The sequence below is a fragment of the Zingiber officinale genome, chromosome 4B, assembly GCF_018446385.1.
Source record: "Zingiber officinale cultivar Zhangliang chromosome 4B, Zo_v1.1, whole genome shotgun sequence".
NCBI classification, from domain to species: domain Eukaryota; kingdom Viridiplantae; phylum Streptophyta; class Magnoliopsida; order Zingiberales; family Zingiberaceae; genus Zingiber; species Zingiber officinale.
This window is the reverse complement of record NC_055993.1, coordinates 118,920,010-118,941,015: the sequence shown is the minus strand read 5'-3', so window position 1 is coordinate 118,941,015 and position 21,006 is coordinate 118,920,010. Positions and strand designations below refer to the sequence as shown.

At 35.5% G+C, this 21,006-nt stretch overlaps 3 protein-coding genes across 6 annotated transcripts; 1 reads left to right on the top strand and 2 right to left on the bottom strand.

Annotated features, from left to right (window-relative positions):
- Positions 1 to 1,801: 1,801 nt before the first annotated feature.
- On the top strand, positions 1,802 to 6,045 carry LOC121976229 (uncharacterized protein YnbB-like). 3 transcript variants are annotated; one of them, XR_006110574.1, is made up of 12 exons: positions 1,802 to 2,130; positions 2,239 to 2,352; positions 2,895 to 3,005; positions 3,089 to 3,151; positions 3,262 to 3,375; positions 3,450 to 3,599; positions 3,703 to 3,780; positions 4,075 to 4,296; positions 4,362 to 4,448; positions 4,818 to 4,976; positions 5,448 to 5,540; positions 5,641 to 5,690. XR_006110574.1 is itself a non-coding variant. In XM_042528313.1 (12 exons), exons 1-12 carry the CDS (start codon positions 1,936 to 1,938, stop codon positions 5,698 to 5,700), a joined length of 1,407 nt encoding a protein of 468 aa, XP_042384247.1. In that variant the 5' UTR covers positions 1,806 to 1,935; the 3' UTR covers positions 5,701 to 6,045. The 3 variants fall into 3 exon arrangements, 2 of the variants coding, with proteins under 2 accessions (XP_042384247.1, XP_042384248.1); XM_042528313.1 differs by having other exon boundaries at positions 1,806 to 2,130; positions 4,818 to 4,937; positions 5,641 to 6,045; XM_042528314.1 differs by having other exon boundaries at positions 1,999 to 2,130; positions 2,234 to 2,352; positions 4,818 to 4,937; positions 5,641 to 6,045.
- A 108-nt stretch (positions 6,046 to 6,153) lies between these two features.
- Positions 6,154 to 8,047, bottom strand: LOC121976230 (protein TIC 20-I, chloroplastic-like). Of its 2 annotated transcripts, none has more exons than XM_042528315.1 (3): positions 7,893 to 8,047; positions 7,259 to 7,428; positions 6,154 to 6,965 (listed from the first exon to the last, which is right to left on the bottom strand). In XM_042528315.1, exons 2-3 carry the CDS (start codon positions 7,419 to 7,421, stop codon positions 6,319 to 6,321), a joined length of 810 nt encoding a protein of 269 aa, XP_042384249.1. In that variant the 5' UTR covers positions 7,422 to 7,428; positions 7,893 to 8,047; the 3' UTR covers positions 6,154 to 6,318. The 2 variants fall into 2 exon arrangements, with proteins under 2 accessions (XP_042384249.1, XP_042384250.1); XM_042528316.1 differs by having other exon boundaries at positions 7,259 to 7,425; positions 7,893 to 8,045.
- Positions 8,048 to 12,325: 4,278 nt separating this feature from the next.
- LOC121976228 (mRNA cap guanine-N7 methyltransferase 1-like) lies at positions 12,326 to 19,779 on the bottom strand. The gene is made up of 13 exons (XM_042528312.1): positions 19,625 to 19,779; positions 19,351 to 19,487; positions 19,035 to 19,103; positions 18,609 to 18,680; positions 17,554 to 17,655; positions 17,091 to 17,147; positions 16,762 to 16,900; positions 15,823 to 15,887; positions 15,664 to 15,714; positions 13,899 to 13,961; positions 12,941 to 13,064; positions 12,800 to 12,861; positions 12,326 to 12,715 (listed from the first exon to the last, which is right to left on the bottom strand). The coding sequence occupies exons 1-13, from the start codon at positions 19,698 to 19,700 to the stop codon at positions 12,623 to 12,625; spliced, it is 1,110 nt and encodes a 369-aa protein (XP_042384246.1). The 5' UTR covers positions 19,701 to 19,779; the 3' UTR covers positions 12,326 to 12,622.
- Positions 19,780 to 21,006: the final 1,227 nt, after the last annotated feature.

Here is a 21,006-nt window from a genome sequence, read left to right as displayed (position 1 = left end):
CCGCGGACGCCCGGTCGAGTCGGTGGCGGAGACCGGTCCGAAGAAGGCGAGTCATCCGCCGGCGAGCAAGCTGTCGAAGACCGTGACGGACATAAACCAGAAGGCGAAGGATTTCATCGAGAAGAGGAGAAGGCTGGTGCTGGGGAGATCGATGACTGCTCCGAATAACCCTAAGAACGAGTCGTCTGCTTAATTAGGGGTTGTATTTAAATAGAGTGTGCGCCGCTTTGGGGTTTATATTTAATCGTATGAATAAACTATTTTTATTATTATAACTTGGATTTTCTTAATTTTGTTGTAATCCTTTCGTTCAACTGGAATAAGACTCGTTGTTATTGTTATTCTTTTTATCAGAGGTACCTATTTATTTGATTTCTTATCTCGGAAATACTCTTTATTTCAGTTTAGCCAGTTGAAATCGAGTGATGGACTCAAAGTTCGGATAGATTAACGATAATAGAGTGGAAGAGGTGTACTTCGATATTGGGATTAGGAAGGCCTCCGGACACTTTCTGTCCTGTGCTTATTAGAAATATAAAAGTAAATTTGTTATCTTAACGTAAGAAATGTCACGTGTCTATCATTTGCGCTACACTTGAGGGGATGTCATATGCTTACAAAATAGAAGATTGAAGGGACCGAAGCAAATCTCTACAAAACCCTTTTGTTGTAAGTCATACTATAAAGATAAGAATACTGAATAGATGAAATAGCATAGAATAGTCTCCCTTTCAATGTTGGCACATTATCTTATATAATACAAGGGGAGAATAGCGATGAAATACTATACCATTTGCTATGAAAAGATGTACCCTTTTCATTTTCACCAAAATTCCACCCATGCAATTGACTTCATTATCACTGTCGTGTCGAACTAATCATCGTACAGTGAGCGCAACCCATTCAAACTTCGGGTGCTTAACCATACTCGGGTGCTCAGTCGTGCTAGGGTGATTAACATCCGAATGGTCAAGAGCGCAACCCACTCAATATTCGATAGTCAACAAGCAAGCACTCAACCACTTGACGCTTGAGAGTTTGGTGAGCACCACTCAAACACTCTAGGTGAATGCAATCCACTTAGTATTTAACATTCGACACTCGATAGTCGACATTCGATAATTGACAAGTGAATACTTAGCCACTCAACACTTAGGCGTTTAGGAGTTCAACGCTCATTCGCCAATCCACTTAGACTTAGCAATTTAGGAGTTAAGTAATTGAGGCTCAGAGTGACACAACATGGTTAGATTGAAATTGAATCGTGTAGGTTACATCTTGTTGACTTGCCGTCGTTTTGATATCGACAGTATCCGCAGTAGTTACTATAACATAGAATAAAATTGTTCTAACTCGTTAAAATTAAACAAAGCTATTGTAAATTTCGAATAAGAAATAGATTACAATATTTTTTTCTTGAGCAATGATATGCTCAAGGAAAAAAACTCAAAGAAAATCTCAAGGATAGACACATAAAGTCATGACCCACCATTTCACTTTTTGTGGGCCCCATCATTTTATGTGTCTATCCTTGAGATTTTCATTGAGTTTTTTTCTTTGTGCATATCATTTTTCTTTTTTCTTAGATCAATCTCTCATTGAGGAAAATACAATATGTCTAAACTAAGATTCGAACTCTTTTGAAAAATCAAAGAGATATCCTATAATTGTACCATTATCCCGGGGTAGAAACGGACTATATTAAATCTATTATAGGTAGCCTTATTTTACATCACGAGATTATTTCAATGTTTTGAATCGTGACGATTATAAAATCACACTATTAACAATTTGACTACAAGGCGAAAGCCCCTTCATGAAATAGTTAGGAGTCAAACGATGGTGTTAAAAGGGTTTTGTGGTTTACCGCTTCGTTAGTAACGCACGACGTCGAAACCCTCGGCGAGCAAATACCAGCCAGTAAACGACAAACCCATGCCCTTATCCTTGTCCTCCGCCGGCGGCGGCGCCGGAGCCTGCGCAGTCGCAACCTTCACAAAGCCAGCTCAGTTGCCACCCCGTAAACGGCGGGTCTCTGGATTGTTCTTCTCCCGCACGGCTGATAGCGAGGCCGGTCGCCTCTTGTCACGCGTCGCTTCCGCCTATCCAGCTCCGCCCTTCGTTCCTGAGGTTGTGGTGAACCCTTAATGTTGGAAGATTTTCTACTTAGGAACACTTGATAACTGCGTCGATTGGAACTCTGAATCTAATTTGCTCGGACTATTTTGAGAAGTTCAGGTAGAGAAAGCGGTGGAATCTTTACGCCCGAATTTCAGAGAGGTAGATAATTTGGTGGCGCATAACTCCATGCGCGTTTTGAAAGCCTTTCAGAACGCCGGAATTGGATCGCATGTAAGCCGTTTTGAAGCTCTTTGATTTTGATGTGCATTTCTTATAATTGTTCGATGACGAATTTTAACCTTCTTGTTCACTTGTTATTTCTTAAAACAAAGTGATTTGAGATTTTGCAAATGCTGGTTTGTGAGACTGAGGGGACTCTTGAATGGCTTCAATCCAAGGCAATTTCATTCCATGAATTCATAGGGTTGTTGTTTTTGTTCCATCAAGTTTTCACTAGAATGTACCAATTTCATTCTCTTTTTTTTTTTTTTTTTGGCTTCAGGACTAACTATAACATGCCATCTGAGCTGATGGTAATCGGATTGAGTTCAATAAGTTGTAAACTATAGTAAAACGGGGTAGAAGCCTTTTATATCTGGCTCATGATTCATTATAAAAAATGTGTTGAGTATTGTAGTATTGCGTGGATCTGACTTCTTTACTCACTGGAATATTACTAAACTAAAAGCTACGCAAAGAGAAGTAAAAAAACTAAAGTTCTACCAATATAAATTTTCATAATGCTTCAATACCATACTAATTTTTCATACCAGCATTTTAGTGGATGCACAGGTTATGGTCATGATGATGGTGGAGGGCGTGAAGCACTTGACCGTGTTTTTGCTGAAATTGTTGGAGCAGAATCAGCTATAGTTCGCTCCCAGGTCCATAATGATTTGCTAGCTGTTACTGTGAATCATTTGCCAATGTACTTTAACACCTTACCTTTCTCCCGCTCATTGTGCAGTTTTTCTCTGGCACACATGCCATTACCTGTGCTTTGTTTGCTTTTCTGAGACCTGGAGATGAGGTGAATCATCCTTTGCTCTTCTTGTTTTCTAAATCTTGACTCCAGATATTCTAATTCTTATTATTGATTAACTTTGTTTAAAAACATAAAAGTCTCATGCTCTCTACCAGCTTTTAGCAGTTGCTGGAGCTCCTTATGACACCTTAGAGGAAGTGATTGGGATCAGAGAATCATCTAGCAATGGATCCCTCAAAGATTTTGGAGTGACATATCGAGAAGTTCCAGTAAATCTATTTGGCTAGGACATTTTCTTAAATTTGATACAGGTCTGCTTCCTTCTGAGTGTGGACTTGTTTAGCTTGCAGAAGATGGGAACCTCAGTTGGGAAGAACTTACATTTGCTGTGGGACCTCGTACAAAATGTGCTTTGATACAGAGGTCGTGTGGTTATTCTTGGCGTCAAAGCTTAAGTGTCGCTGATATCCAAAGAGCTATAACAATGATAAAGGTGTTCTCTTGCTAATTTGTTATATTCTTATTATTAACTTTTTAACAACTCTATGCTATGCATATTTTGTTGTCGTTTATCTTTGTCTTGTGAACAACTGCAGATGCAGAAACCAGATTGCATGGTCATGGTTGATAATTGCTATGGTGAATTTGTGGAAATATACGAACCTCCTATGGTGGTATGTGATAGGTGCTTCCTATAATCAAAGGCAATACACCCCCTTCTTGACATGATGATTAAGAAACCTGACTTGAACGATCCTGTATCAAGAGCTAAATTGGCTAAAGGGATGGAACATAATCATGGAGAACCCACATGGCCCAATGATCTTATATATATTTTTCAGTAGTAATTCTAGGTACTATTGCATGTAATGTAGGATTAGCAGTTCTAGAACCAACAATGATTGGTGAACCGCGGATCAGTTTGCAACTCCTTTGGAAATATTACCTGAACAGTACTTTATTCACAGGGAGCTGATTTAATTGCTGGGAGCTTAATAAAGAACCCTGGAGGAACTATTGCACCCTGTGGTGGGTACGTTGCAGGAAAAAGAACGTGGGTTGAGGCTGCAGCAACAAGACTTTCTGCACCTGGTCTTGGAGTAGATTTTGGATCAACACCAGGTGATGTGAGGCGAGCACTTTTCCAAGGCTTATTCCTTTCACCCCAGATGGTTGGAGAGGCAATAAAGGTGTGTTGGAATAGTTGGCTTCTCATTGTATTCAAGCTCAATACTAACCAAATCCTTGCTATTAGGGAGGTTTACTCATTTCAGAAGTAATGTCAATGAAAGGTTACAAAGTCCAACCACTTCCAGGAGGACCTCGTTTTGATACTGTACAGGTTCAGCTCAACCTACATACATTTGTTTTCTTTTAACGTGTTGTTCGTGCATTCTGGAGTTACTGAAGAAATGGAGTTGGGATAATTGATACAGAAAGTATTCCTTCCATGCATTAATCTACTCGTCCCACTATGCAAATTGTTAATTCTTCTTCATGGTTCTGTATTGGTCAGTGTCAATTTAGTAACTGTTTTAACTTCAAATGGTGTTAATCGCTACATATTTACTACTGGTTGGTAAAAAAAATTCTATGTTAATGAATTGAAAATCCACTAATAAAAACACATTTAATTAATCAATTAGCTGCTTTATAATTCTTAGGAGGAAATGTGTAACCTTATCATGTGTGCATCTCTTTTATTTTTCAGGCAGTACAGCTTCGAAGCAGAGATCGTCTAATATCTTTCTGTGAAGCTGTTCAAAGATGTTGTCCTGTTGGATCCTTTATAAAACCAACTGCTGGTGTGACTCCTGGATATGCATCAGAGGTCTGAATATTGTTGACTTTTGCACTTCTACTTTGATTGGTTAGTCTTGATTCTATGATATTTGCTATTTCTGTGGTATATTCAACTTACGTCACTCGAATATGTCTACATTTCTTAACCTCGTTTTATTATAGTTACTTTAATATGTATGTGTTTCCTACTGCAAATTATCATATATTTTGTGCTGTCCAATGCACATATATTTCTGAAAGATTATGTTCACAAACCGAAATCACTTCATGGTAAATGAGCAATGCTGCATATCTGGTCACATTAATTTTGTTGCGTTATCTTTGATGATGTTGAGCCATGCTATGTCATCAGTATCCTTGTCACCGATTGATTATATAGGTTAAAGTATCACCTACAGTTCGTTCTCAAAGCAGTGTTTTTTTCTTCTGATAGATTCTTATGGATGCTTTACATGTGCTGTTTCATATGCTGAAGAAGTTCACTTGTATCAATTACATAACTTTTAAGGCATTTCTTTTCGTGCACACTGCGAAACAGGTAATCTTTGCAGATGGAACATTTGTTGATGGAAGCACGAGTGAGTTGTCATGTGATGGACCACTTAGGGAGCCATTCACAGTTTTCTGTCAGGTGACTAATGTTATCCTAACCCAAGCGATGGTCGTTCTTTCATTCGATGTTTTACATAGTTTTTCTTTATATAACTTCGATTGTGGATCGTCTGATACAGGGAGGGACACACTGGACTCATTGGGCGTTTGCTTTAGGAGAAGTCCTGAAGGTAATTTAGAGTCAAGGCAAATCACAACTTTCTGGACCGAGCTGACGGAGTGATTCTTCGAATTTGTTCATGCACATGAGAAGGCGTCAAAATCATTATGTTTATTGGAGTCGATAATTCGATTTCTCAGTTGAAACAATGCGACCAGTTGCCTCTACAACTTGTTCAAGATCCTCTTCCAGAGATTCAGTTGCAAAAACAATGTGGATTGGTTTTTTAGCTGAAGCTCAAAGATTTTGCCAATGGTTATTTTGTAGTAGATGGCATATTGTGTTCTTTGATCGAGGAGGATCCACATTATTTATGTAATTGATTTCGTCTAGTTGAATAAAATTTGATTATTATTTGTTAAACTATCGAGAAACTGAATTTCTTTCCAATTGTGAAATTTCTCTCTGTATTACCACATAAGTAAACCAAATCTTTCATGCTGATCTCAAGAGACCTGTAGCAAACACACTGTTGAAACTAGATAAAGCCTCATCCAACAACATCACATGAGATATCCAAAGGAGTACATGCTAGAAATTCAACGAAAAGTATGTGTTCAAGTGCTCACCGAATGGTAGATCACACGACAAATTTCGCATAGATGAGACAGGCATAAACACTACACAGATCACCATCTTAGTCATAGGGAATCTGAATATACGCGGCATCACAGACGAATGGAATGTCAGCATACATGCCTGCTATCGCGCACCTCATGCACTCCAGCACTGTGAACAGGTAGCCAAATGCAACTGCAACCCAGAAATGCATACCAATTTTGCCCCAGTAAACAGAAAGCGGCATCCAACGGCTTATAGAACCTACAACCTGGAGAGCTATCTCAAGCAGCATGCCCATCACGACATGAAATCGGAAGAAGTGAGGCCATTCTTTCCTCCTCACAATGCCTAGGTAGGCTGTAAAGAAGTAGGCCATAAGGAACCAGCCAGGCAAGCGACCAATAACTCTGAGGAATGGGTACGTAAGGAACTCGAAATCTTCTAAGAAAGGATGGAGGTGGAAGGCAGTCTCAGCATACATCCATGTCTCATGGAGGGGCATAAGGTATGGAATGCAGGCTAACACCCTCCACCACCACCTCGGCTTTGTGGTCATGGCAGGGTACCGAAAGCTCGTAGGGACATCCTTTGATGCCCTTGGAGCCACACGATTTCTGGGATGTGCAGTATCGAATTTACGGAAAACTGGTAGCGTGCTTGGAAATTTGCCATGATCACCTCTCCGAAAAGAGGAGCCAATTGAAGAATGTGAGGTAGCCCAACCTGCGAGTACAAATGAAGACAAGTGCATAAAATTTTGCTAATCTAATCTAGCAAATGAAACCAGATCGAACACCATATAATAGATATTACCAGATCATCCAAGAACTCTCCGGCAAATATAATAAATATTACACTTTAAGTTATTCTTGCAATTGAAGATTAGCACAGAGATTTGAATCATTTAAACACAAGGAAGATGCAAAAGTAAGAGATAAACTTCTCCAAATATTTCAATGCCATCTACAAAGGGCAACCAGGAAAAATTAACCTAACAACCAGGAATATGCACCTACCTCTTGTGTGCAAAGGATCAAATTCTGTAGAACGACAAAAAACCCGTGCTCTTGAATGCGAGCTACGAGAGAAGTAAGAAATATTGGAGTTACTAGATGCTCTGCAAGGCCAAAGTTGAAGTGCTGCGCTGCCCAAAGTCATCATGCCTCCATTTAGAATCATGTCCCTACTACATGAACCACACCAATGTAAACTCATTCTTACCATAATGAGAGGAAAAAAAACAAATTTTGAGAACTTAAATCTTATCAAGTGAAGATTTGAGAATGAAAAGCAACAATAATAACATTGCTGAACAATTGCAAACCCAGCATCGGTACCAACCTTGGATTAAACAATACAACTGAAGATGAATGCATGACTCTTACAGATCACAGTAGAGACATTAATGGCATAACAAAACTGAAATTTGGCAGGATTTGTCCGCATAACAAGTCATGAAATCCAAATTTCCGATTTTAGAACAAGAGTTTTTCCAATACATAAGATTCCTAGCGATATCACGTTTCAAAAACCTCCATGAACTTCAGAAAAGAGAGAGAGAGAGAGAGAGAGAGAGAGAGAGAGAGAGAGAGAGAGGACATGATTACAACCCTTGCAAACTAAAGCGCGAGAGAGAAGAGAAAGTGGCACCTCTAGGACAAGGATCTGGCACCGAACGGTGGTCGTCGTGGTCTGTAGTGGGACGCGAGCGGAAGCGGCAGCGGAATGAGGGATCGGTGAGGGCGATAGGGTTTGCGCAGCTGTGGAAGGGGGCGGAGACTTGAGTGAGAAAGGATATCGTATCTTCTGCTATATAATTAAATTTTATGTTTTTTTATTAAAGAAATAATTATCTTAATGAGACCCTCTATTTTCAGTTTAAAAAAAAAAGAAATCAAAAGGTGTAAATATTTTAAAAGAACATCTTTTTTTAAAAAAATAGGTGTCCCATCAAATATTTTATCACGAGGATGCCCTTATTTGCTGTAGCGGATAGATAGGGATGACAAAATATATTAGATATTTCATATCCTCTATTTGCATAATTATCAAAGATTAGATATTCATCCATATATTCATAATTATCAAAATTAGATATTCATCTATATATTCATACGGAATACTCATTAAAAAAGATGAGATATTTTATATACTCATAATTTTTTTTATTCCATTCAACTATTATCATTAAAAAAATATATTAAAATTTACATCATATTAAAAAATAAAAATATAATTAAAAATAAATTAAATATCTATATAACTTACTTCTAACATCAACAAAAAAAATTAATTAATAAATTTTAATATATATATATATTTTCCTTATGACTAATTATTACAATATTATTCTTTCTAATGTTAGTGTAATAACTATGACTAGCTATTATAATATATAGTAATTATTTTATAACTGTTATAATATTTAATAATTAATATAATATTATTATAATATTTAGCAACTACTTAAATATCTAGTTGTTCTAACTATTTTAAAATGTTTTTATAAAAATTAAAATTATAACTTTTTAGCAATCATGAAATTTTGATAGGTTGATAAAGTGTATTTTAATATAATAATACTTTTTATATAATAATTTTTATTAAAATAAAATAATTAAAATTTTACATTATAACAACTAATCGGTAGTTACTATAATTATTATACAACTGGAATAAGATATATTTTGAATACAATATACAATGGGATTAGGATTGTAACTGAGCTCGAGTCAAACTAGGCTCGAGCTGTGCTCCACTCGATTTATATTGAGTCAACTCGAGGTCAAACTCGTTCGAGCCTATGGAGTTGAGTTTAAATTTGATATTTAATTATGTATTAGAGTTCGAATTTTTTATTCTTTTTATAATAAATAAATTAATATATTATATAAAAATATATATTATTATTAGCTCGTTGACCTCCACGAGTTACCGAACTAATAATAATTAAGACCTTCCAAAATTATCTTGGTTCAAGGACAGTTTTAAAATAAGAATTTTACATTTTGGCCACGGTAGTTATCTGACTTTTTATTTTGCCTTTTAAATTAATATATTATATTTTTCTCTTATAATTTATAAAATAAAAATAAAAATATTCCCTTATAATTTAAATTTAAATGTACCCAAAAACTCTATAGTTTTTTCCTATAAAACAAGTTGATTATAATTAATTATATAAGTCGTTATCAAAATAAAATTTTTTATATATTTTAAAAATAAAATAATATTTCTTTTCAATATCTCTTTTTCCTAAATTCTCTATCACTACAAATGTAATAATAAAAAAATAGAAAAAATAAATAATAAAAATATAAAGATAATAAAAATTTTAGGATAACTAATGTAGTGTGTAGTAAAAAATGATTATTTAAATTTAATAAAATTGATAACTTATCTTATCGATTATCTAATGGAATAGCTATTTGTTTTCTCCAAACATAAAATACACACACACCTAAACATATATGTACAATGACAATTGATACTTCTCTACATGATTTAATTTTAGTCTATTTTCCTGATTACTCGACTTGATTAGCAAACTCACCTATATGTAAGTCAAACTTAATCAAGATCATCCATACACAACTAATAAATCTCTCAAAATTTCTTTAATCTCGACCAAAGAGACCAACCTCTTAAATAAAGGACACCCGAAAGGTTAACTATTCTTACATTAGTCGATCTTAAAACCTAATTACCTAACTTTCACAACACAATTAAGATTAGGTTTGACCTTGCTCACACCCTTTAATTTCCACTTAGATCACAAGAACAAATATTTCCCTTTAGAAAATAAAGAAAGAACTGATGCCAAATCCCTTTTCAAGTCACAATCCAACTATGAATTATTCCTCGCATCATTAATTCCCCAAAAAACAAATATTCGTTTTTTTCCTGTGTCACCACCATTATTCTATCTAACTGCGTCCCAAAAGTATCAAAATACAATTATTGAGTCATTTTCTATGCAATACTCTTTAAGCAGAGGAGTTGAGTTTTTTGTTTATCGCCTGTGTGCTACTAGTATCAAAATGTGCTTTAAGAACGGACAATTATATCAAAATCTAACATTATTCCTCGTTCTTTCTTTTCTTAAGTCATCGCAACAATTCCATTCTTCCCGTGTGCCCACAACAATCAAATCTTATCCTACTAATTTGGGTTGACTATATGAATCCTTCTATCACGACATGACATTAGTACAATAATTTGATAGATTCATTCATTAAATATTTACTTGAAAATCAAGATTGACTAGCAACTTATTGTATAATTCTTACCCCTTATCAATCTACCTGTGTGCTAAAAGTATCAAAATACAGTTATTGTGTTATCTTCTGTGTAATACTCTTTATGTAGAAGAGTTGAGTTTCTAGTTATCTCTTATGTGCTAAAAGTATCAAAATGCGGTTAAATAATGGGTAATCAAAATCTAAGTTCTTTCTTTTCTTGAGTCACCATCATTGTTCCACCCTTCTTGTGTGCTAAAAGTATCAAAATGAGCACTTATCTGTATAGATGAATCGATCGATAGATAGATATAAATTCAACTTTAAACGCATGTAATCATGGTTAGATTAGTCAATTGGGGGTGGATCAGAGTGGTCACAGAAGACGATGGTTTAGGTGCGATGAAGAAAAGGGGTGATGATGGCTCAAAGCTTCAAACACAGTAAGTGCATGACGGATATGAAGGTTTAAGCATAGCGGCGGTTAGGGGTGAGCAAAAGTTCGGTTAAACCGAATAAATCGATTAAACCGACCGAATTTAAAAATTCGGTTCGGTTTATTCGGAAATTCGGTTTTTTATTTCTAAAAAATCGGTTAATTCGGTTCGGGTTCGGTTTTGATTTTTTTATTCGGTTAAACCGAATAAACCGAATAGACCGAATTTTTAAACCAAATCGGTTTTTTAGACCATAAATTTTAGACCAAACCGAATTTTTATTAAGCTAAACCAAATTTTTAGAAAAAATCGGTTTATTCGGTTTGTTCGGTTCGGTTTGTTCGGTTTTCTTGGAAATTCGGTTCGGTTCGGTTTTTATCGAAAATCGGTTCGGTTCGGTTTATTCGAAAACAAATCGGTTCGGTTCGGTTCGGTTAATTCGGTTCGGTTCGGTTCGGTTTTAACCGAATACTCACCCCTAGCGGCGGTGATGATCTGTAAAGATAAAAAAACGTAATTAATCAAATCAGGTAATATTAATTCTGAGACAGACGACCAGTCTGGTACTAAAAAAAATTCTCATGCTAAAGTAATTTAAAAAAGTACATGTGGATATCTATCCTAACATCTAATATTTTTAGGTCCGCAATCTATTAAAGAAAAAAAATTTCAATAATGCGTTGCAGTTAAATTTTGATTTATTACTGGAGAAATTAATTATGACGTTCGGTCCATGATAAAGTGGTTGATGAGGGCTGAGTGGGATGACAATAAAGGATGATAGCTCAAGCAATACATAACAAAGAAAAACCATTTTAACATATTATTTTCTTTAAAATATATATATAAAATAGATATGAAGCTTGAGTTTGTGATTGGTGGTGGTTCGGAGCTAGCAATTAATTGATCCAATCAAAGTTGTCCAAAGGGTTGGGTTGACTTATCTTCCACGAGAAAAAATTAGAATTTATTTTTATTTAAAAAACTTGTGAAGACTTTGACGTTCCTTTTGGATCAACTCGATTTCCATTGGATCCTCTCAATCTCCACTAAATGTCAACCAAAGTCAACGCACACCTCCCTATAATAAAGAACTCAAACCTAATCATTATTTTGGGTGGCAAATACTTTTTGTTTCTCTTTAATTTTGTTTCTCAAGGCTTAAAACAGTTCAGGTTGGCATCCACTGAAGAAGCCAATCTAACACAAGTCAACCATAAAAAGTACACTTACATTAATAAGCTTTAAGTTTTTAGGATCTGATCAATAATTAAAACATAGCATGTCTAGCCTAAACCTTCAAACACCAAAGTAGAAAAAGAATCTTCTTCTTCGAAAGCATGATACACCGAGGTAAACTTCTATGATTCTATCGGTCGTTCGAAGAAATATTCGAATGAAATGAAGGTTACTAGTAAAGCTCAAAAGAGCAAGCTGAGTTCATATATTACCATTTTGACTTTGTAATAATTAATCAGTTGATTAAGGTTTAATAATGGGCTTAACAACTATTATATGGTGGTAAAACTTTTTTCCGTCAATGTCCAAGTTACACCAGCGAAGCATCTTTTAGTTAAACCTAACTCAACTTGTTCTGTCGATGTCGGTGGGCCGACTCTCTTTATATGATGAGCAAGGAAGAGAGGGAGGGCAGTTCATGCTGCACCCTTCTTAACCAAAGCAAAATGGAAGTTAAAGAATCATATCAGCTACTGATGAACTCGATGTCTTCCTCCGCTATGAACATTTTTCCTTTGTTTGCGCTGGTGTTCCTCCGGCCGGAACTTGGTTGGCCTCGCTGAGCAAAGAAACATCATTTTTCACATCATAAACAAGGTGAAGGAAGTGATGTTGCTTTCTTGAATGTTTACGTATTTCTTACCTTCTTCAACACGAATGCCAAATAGAGGTATGCGACATCCCACTCATCTTGGGATAATGTACCTATATGAGTCAAATGCTTAGGTTGAGGTTAGCGGCTTGAAATCAGACAAATGAATATACATATTAGGAAGGATCTTACTCTGGTCGTGATTTCCATCACCTAGAGCACCAAGTCTTCGCATTAGCTCGGCGTACTCAGGTTTTTTTAGGTATTCATTAACAAACTCATGTGAGTTTTTTGCAAACACAAGATCCAGGCCATACTGTTAAAATGGAAATAAAATTGAACTTGAGAATCGGTTGCAATGAATGAGGCTAGTGCTTTGTAGGATAAGGGTGTTCATCTTTGAATGTTCGAGTAAACTAACTGTTTATGCTCGGACTTTGAGTGGGGCACCAACAACCCATTCATAATATGTAAAAACATGAAAGTATGAAACACCTAGATTTTATGCATGTAAGGTACAACTACTTGAACCAAGTAAAATAGATTTATTGAACAAAACACAAATAATGAATACTGACTGGTGACCGTGATGTATATTTCATTATGACGATAGTCCATCATCCTTTAGCCAATCTGGCAGTAATTCTTGTGGCATGGTCCAATTCAGTTCATTGATCAACCCAAGGGGCTGCTTCTTAAGAAAAACTGATTGTAAATTCCATCTAAAAACAAGTATATTGTAATCCTAGAGGCTAATTAATAAGGCATGCCATTGAACTGATAAATATAAGCAATCATAGCTAACAAGTCAGTTATTGGCCAACAAAGATGTGGAAATTACCAAATACACAGTAGTTGTTTCAGGGTTCATCCTTTAAGATGTCATAAAATATAGATGGAGGATGGCAACTACAAACAATCGAGAAGTGATAACAAAACTTATTGTTGGTACTACTCCTATGAAATATTCCAATTGAGAATATAGTAGTTAAATATATTCACAACAAACTGAGAACTAATCATACACCATTGTCAGGTTAAATACAAGCTGAAGCGAACTTTTGTAGATAATAAACCAGATAACAAGACATGCATGAAAACTCAAATACATTATTATCCCATTGAACAAGAATTAGACGATAAAGATCACCTCGTCCGCTAGGGACTTGAAAACATGAAATGGGACGATCCACTCAGGACAATCAACCGCATCCTGCATGCATAGTTTGGTTAGGTATGAATGCTGCAGTCAAAAATATGTAAACGCAAAAACAAATGCTATTCCATTTCAAAAGAGAACTGCAAATCATCATATTATAGCTATTTACTAAACAAAGCATACTGCACATCAAGTTGATCTGCAAAGGCAATTCCAGGACAAACAGACGCATAAATTTTCCAAAATGGTATTTTCAAATTTGAACCCTGAGTCCTGCGGTCATGCAATTTTAAGTACAAATGGAATAAGAAAGGTCTTTAAATATAAATTAGCTTATGTTTACAATAATCATGGTAAATAGGAACAAGGAGTCACAAACAGTGGGTAGATGTGGCTTTTTGCATATTCTATTCTTGAAGATCATGTTTCCCAAGATATGGAAAGCTAAATAAAAAAAAAGATACGTCAAAGAGATGGAGGATTTGAAGAATCAAAATGTATGCAACTCGGGAAATTTACAAAACTATATTGAAATGGAGATTAACTATCACTGTCAAATCAATTAGACAGCAAGCATACACTAAACTATGAAGAAAAATGACAAAAAAAAAACTAGACAAAGTTATCTTACGAGACCCAGCAGATTATTTGTCCAATTTGAGTGCCTATATTCCTAGAAAGCATTAACAAAATGGTGTATAGTGTAGGATACTAATGCAACATTAAGGAGTTTTATGTTCCTCCCCAATCATCATATTGCATCTCAGAATCTGGAACAACTTGCTGTAAAAGTGATGGCACAGGCATGGAATACACCATCTAGTGGACAAATACTGCAGGATACTTGTGGTAGGATTTGGTAGGTGGTAATGGTATACCATACTTCCCAAGATGACAGGATTACCACATTTGGGAGCTAATTTCAGGTTATACAAGATCAGTGGTAAATTTATTATCCGTGATGGAATGATGTAGTTCTTGTAGAAAGGAGTAAGGACTCCTGAAGGAATAATTCTATGATCACACCAAAATAGAAAGCTGTCTCAATTATATGGTTGCACCTGTGCTACTCATTTCTCAGTTTGACTTGTCTGAGATACAATTTATCCTAAAAACAATGTGCTATATAGGAAATTATCAAGAAAGGAAGTAATTTTTCAAGTTCTAATTTTGACCAATCTCTCTATTGAATTTAATAGAGCATGATCAGTTATGTATATAATTTGTTTAGCCCAAATGTGCACCAAATAATAATATATGTTGAACAAGGTGATGTTAGATGTAGGACCAACGTGATATATATTATTTCTTCACCAAACAAATAGTATAATGCAAAATCACATTGAAATTGACCAGTGGTATCTGACATGGCGAATTGACCTTTTGGGTTGAAGAACCATGGTTTTTCAGCCACAACCTCAAGTAAATAAAAATGGCTTGGCAAACATATATGGCATGCTTCACAAGAGTGATTAAAATATTAATCCAGAGATGAAAAGTACAGCATGATCTATAGGTTGTCAAAAAAATATTATCCCAATAAATGATCTAAAAAAAATGAAGTGGCATAACAATTTCAAGTAAACATAAATTCTCACTGATATGCAACATCAAACAAAGTGAAATTACATTCAAAGAAAGATGATTGCATGGGATGCAGAGCAGTGATGGGCATTGTAGCAAAACACCAAAAAGAAAACATCTATAAAGAGTGAAAGAGATAAGAGAGGTAAAAGCTTTAATCTTGCTTTGTTACCTCCAAATGAAATTTGTACTTGATTCCAAAAGGACTGGAAGCTTTAAATTTCTGAAACATGTCGTAATGTTAAGAAAAATTACTAAGATTTATTATGAAATAAAAAAATTCATAAATGAACATTTGAAAATTGTTGAGATAAGGGCAAAGCATTCCAACCTTCAACATATATTCTTCCTCAAAAGATATCCAATAGACACTGTTACCAAATTCTAAACCATCGGCTGTAAATTACAGAACAAGGAAACCATAAAAAACAAACTCAAGCAGGTAAAACAACTGTAGTTCATTGTAATACACTTAAATGGCACAAAATAACCCCAAAAAAATCGTAATGCACATAAATGACACTAAAGAAAATAAAAACATAATGCCAATAGTGAAGCAGCAGCATCAGTACTACAGTTTTGTTCATATATATATATATTTCAGAAAAATGATTAAAAATAATAACAAAGTGGAACTAACATTATCTCTAACACACACATATTACTATCAACTATAACATGGATCGAGGAGGTTGGTCAAAGGCTTCTAGTTTTAGAACTCTTTAGCCAAATAAGTATTATGATGTTCTTGATTATTCATAACTCATTGAAATAATTTAAAATTTTCCAGGGAATCCAGATATATTACCCTCAAGATGGTCACATATGAAAAGTGTAACAGATGGAAGAGCGAGTGACCAAACTCTATTTACATTTGCAGATTGCATAATTCCATCAAAATCCTTAATGACATATCATTTACAAAACCTTCATATTGAAGTTTTGTTATTACAAATATAGGAAGCTAAATAAAATAAATTCCTAAACTTACAAATAAGCTGAATCACACATGCTATTTCAACAAAGATTTATAAATAGAGATACAAAATAACTGAATTCATGCAACCTTATGCATAATGATCTAAGAAACTTTGTTTCAAGTATCAATGAGATGTTCCCAATTTGCATTTGATGAAATGTTACCCAATGATGCAATAAATCATAATGAAATGAGTAAACTACTAGATTTTCAGAAACATCAAAGGTAACAACAGCTTGAAGAAATAGAGGCCATCAAGCAAATTTAAATATGGCAATTGAAAGTAAATACCTTCCCTGAGTCTTTTGACGATTACATTTGCATCAGGCATTGTTCCTATAAATATTCCTCCAGGCCTAAGCAAGGCAGATACATTTGCTAATGCTTGCCTGGCTCGTACCTCAGTTGACCATGAGTAATGTAAAGCAAACTGCATCAAATCATTAAAAAATATCATATAAGCAACTTAGTGGAGCATCAGTTGTCACTTATGACTAGCATGTAATTTTACATAGCATAATTTGATTCAATTACAAATACAGGTATCTTGAAAATGGAGAGTAAATATCAATTCTAACAATGAAACACATGATGCTTTCTACATGCATCAAAAGAGTCACCTGGCAGCTGCAAATGTCAAATGGAGCATCATCTTGCAAATACTTATCTAAAGGAACCTGAGATAGAAAGAAAAAACATTATGCTAGATTGTCTTGGAGCAGTATTCCTGAAAGGTATACTAAATAATCAATTTCTGACATCAGATAGCAATATTCAACAACCAAATGGTAAAATAATAAGCTCAAAAGCTATTTGATTGTAAGTAAGTAATGAACTGCAAGAAAGAGAATGAAACACTGTTATTGTTCTATATGCACACACAAGTTCACGAGAAAACCAAATTACATTAAAGGAAAATGACATTAATCCTACAATGCCGCTTTTAGGTGCCAAAGAAAACATAATTTGACTAATATTAGGCAGGTTCAGACAATTATGAAACAACTAACACCTCAGCTTTCAATACACTCATGAGGATGGGGATGATGCTGATGAAAAAAAAAAGATGAAAGAGATCATTACCTCATAAAAATCAGCACAAATAAGGCGTGCAGGGAAACCAAACTTCTTCCGGCGCTGTTGCTGTTCTGAATCTCCATTATAGCGGGTTCGGCAGTCTTTTATCTTAACAGAATATATATAAATAAGTTAGCAAGTGAAATTAATAAACATCTGCAAATGTTTAACAGCATTATATAAATAGGCTGCTAAAGCAAAACTTGTTATATTAAAAGAAAGACAGTGAATAGAAATGTGAACTAATGAACGGATATATATGTAGATGGGTTAGAGTGAATAAACCGATGATGTACGTCATCATTCAGTAATGGAACCGGAATAATGTAACAGTTCGACCTGTTTTTTTGTAGAAAAGGATATATAATTTGCATCGCCTACAACCTTTTTCCAACTATCATTTTCTTTTCTTGTCCTCTCAATTTTTGTTTGAAAAATTTTAGATACTCTTTTATTCTCCTCTAGCTTCCCCTATTCCTCACCCTCTCCCCTTCACTCCTTTTATTCCACTCATTATTGGATCATAGTCTTAGCTTACTTGTACTTCCACCGCTCAGACCATTCAACCACTGCTTATGCTCCACCAATTCTTAGTCAAATTTTGCAATCATATTATACCCTAGTGCATTTCCCCCTTCTAATATTATCTTCTATTCTCCTTGTAGAGTTCTACTGGCCATTACTAACCCCTAGTATGTAGGATACGCTCACAGGTAAGTCTAGATAATTGGTAACGGGCATTACCTGCGACTTGAAATGTATTGACCCTCACTGGCAAAATTGAAAGAAACCATACAATCCAAAATGACATAATTATTCAATAGCACAGAAGCTCAAATCTACATCATTCCCGGTGTCCTTATTGACATCTCACTTCAAAATTAGTTCCCCAATTTGCAATGAACGATAAAATAATAGATGAAAATGGCATGGATATGAATATGTATATCTCACGCAACACACATGAGGAACTTCAGTACATCATGTTCATAATTATAAAATAAATTATAATCATTGTATTGTAAAGATAATAAAATGAATAAAGGAGTTGTTGAAATTACTGAGCCTTCTGCTATGTCGACGCCCAAGTAATATCCAATTTTTGCCTTGTCCCATTTAATCAAATCACCACCCTATAAAAAGAATTGTTACCAGAGATTACTGTTTGAAACAAACAAAAGTAGAAAAGGCATTCTTTAAATATTCTAAGAATCTCTCTCTCTCTTCTCTCTTTCGAAAGAAAGAATCTCATAAAATGTACGTGGGCACCCAGGGCATAGTTAAGTTGGTTATCATGATTAAGTTGGTTATCACATGACAGGTTTGCAGAATTGAAGGTCGAATCCCGGCAAAGACCAAGGAATTACACTCCCATGTGATAGCTAGGGGATAGAATTAAACCAACTACACGTGGGTACTAAAGCAAAATGATAAAAGCACAAGTGCCCAAAGTAGGGCTAGTAATTGTCCAGGATGATGCTACTAACCTTTCCACAAGCAATATCAAGCACGGCATCTTTTGAACGGGCATACAACTGAATGAGTACACTTTTAATCTGTTCATCAAACATGAGCAAAAAGAAATAAGTTGAAAACTAGTCATCAACACAGAAGTGCATCACCTAAAACACTGTTTTCACTATATTTTGGCCTACATCCCGAGTATGGTGCATTCAACCCTAAAACCTAATTTTAATCCAACGAACCAAACATGAATAAGAGACGAGGAAAGAGGTAGCATGGCAAAGAGTTAGAACCGACAAAAATTATAGAACAAAATGTAAAAATGAGATAGCAACCCACCCAATTGTTGAGTTTCTTCAAGTGGATGATGGGGCTAGCCTCGCGCTCCTCCAGCGTCTGATTCGACCTCGCACTGTAATGCTCCGCCACTCTACGAGCATTCTTAAAGCTCTCGTCATCCGAAGCACGCGAATCGCCTGCAAACGACAGTCCAGACTCGGATCAAAAACCCTAGTTTGCGGTGCGAACGATCGGCGGCACAATTTGGGGGAAAACCGAAACGCAGCCAGTCCGATCTGCAGAAGAGAATAGGAAGAGCTTGGGATCGAAGTACCGTAGGTATCGTATCTGAGCTTGGATTTGGGCGGGCCGAAGGAGGTGGAAGGACTTGCTTCGAATCCCCGCTTCATGCTCCTGCTTTAAAATAGAAATCGAGTGTCTTGTTTTCTCGCTTCGCTTCCAAGAAATAACGGCGATGGGTGCGAGCGAATTGCCAATTGGTAATTATTTTGCAGAGAAGCCCTCCAAGCTGTTCAATTTTTAGATCAAGTCCATTGGTCAATTAGTGCATTATAATAAGGTGAAAAAATATTAATTCTTATAATATTTTTTATTATTTTCGGTAGGAATTACTGAAAAGGGAAAACGATGTATGGTTCTTTTAAATATCATTTATATTTTAAATTAATAATAATGTGTGATATGGTCGGTATCCGGCTCATTCTAGGTCAGGATTAGGGGCGGATCCAGATGAGGTGTGGCATCGACGGTCATTTTCCTTATCGGTAATGGAACTCCTAATAATATGAGATTTTACCAATGAAAATAGAAGATATTATTCCTTGTTCCATGTAAAAATCATTCTTCCATATTTGAATTCTTACATTCGCCACTGATAAGGATGGATCTATGTGTCTCACTTTGAGCTAGCTCGATCATTTTATCGAATCATCATTATCCGGATTACACTTGGTCAAATTGAATTGAGCTAAATTGAGCACCCGACATGTCAAGCTGGTCCAACCTCCTGCCAACCTTCAACTTGTCGTTGGTTTGACCTCAAACATGCAAAAGAACACAAAAGTTATCATAACACGCGAAGGGGCATGAAGTCACAAATGGAACCTTTTAAGGAGATGCATTACTTAGGCTTTTCTCGACGAGGCGCGTCCTTGGGCTTTTGACATGCATAGTTTATTTATAATAAATTATGTGCCTATGTCAATTGTCTTAAAATTTAAAATTTTGAAATCTTCTATCATTATTATTAATGATTTTAATATTTTTAGATAAATATAAATTTCAAGACACTTTAGAAACTTATAGCACTTGAAATAAGTCTGATCAAAAGATTCGTCAATAAATTTTGATCGAAACTCATTGATGGACTTAGGGGATTAAGATATTTTTGATGTTCGTGCATGATTCTAACATCCCATAAATTATGTATACATGTCAATTATCTTAAAGTATGAAAATTTGAAAACCTTCTTATCATTATTGTTAATGACTTCAAGCATATATCTTGGACACATAGATTGCGGGACACTTCATAAACCTATAGCACTTGGAATGAATCTGATAAAGCTCTATAGATTCTGATCCTGTTCGAACTGTGAGTTGATGGAAGCTGGAGATGTGGCGCTCTCTGCTGGCTCCGCGTAGACGCCGGGATGAGGTGGACCTCCGGTGAACCTGCAATAAAGCCGGGCCGGG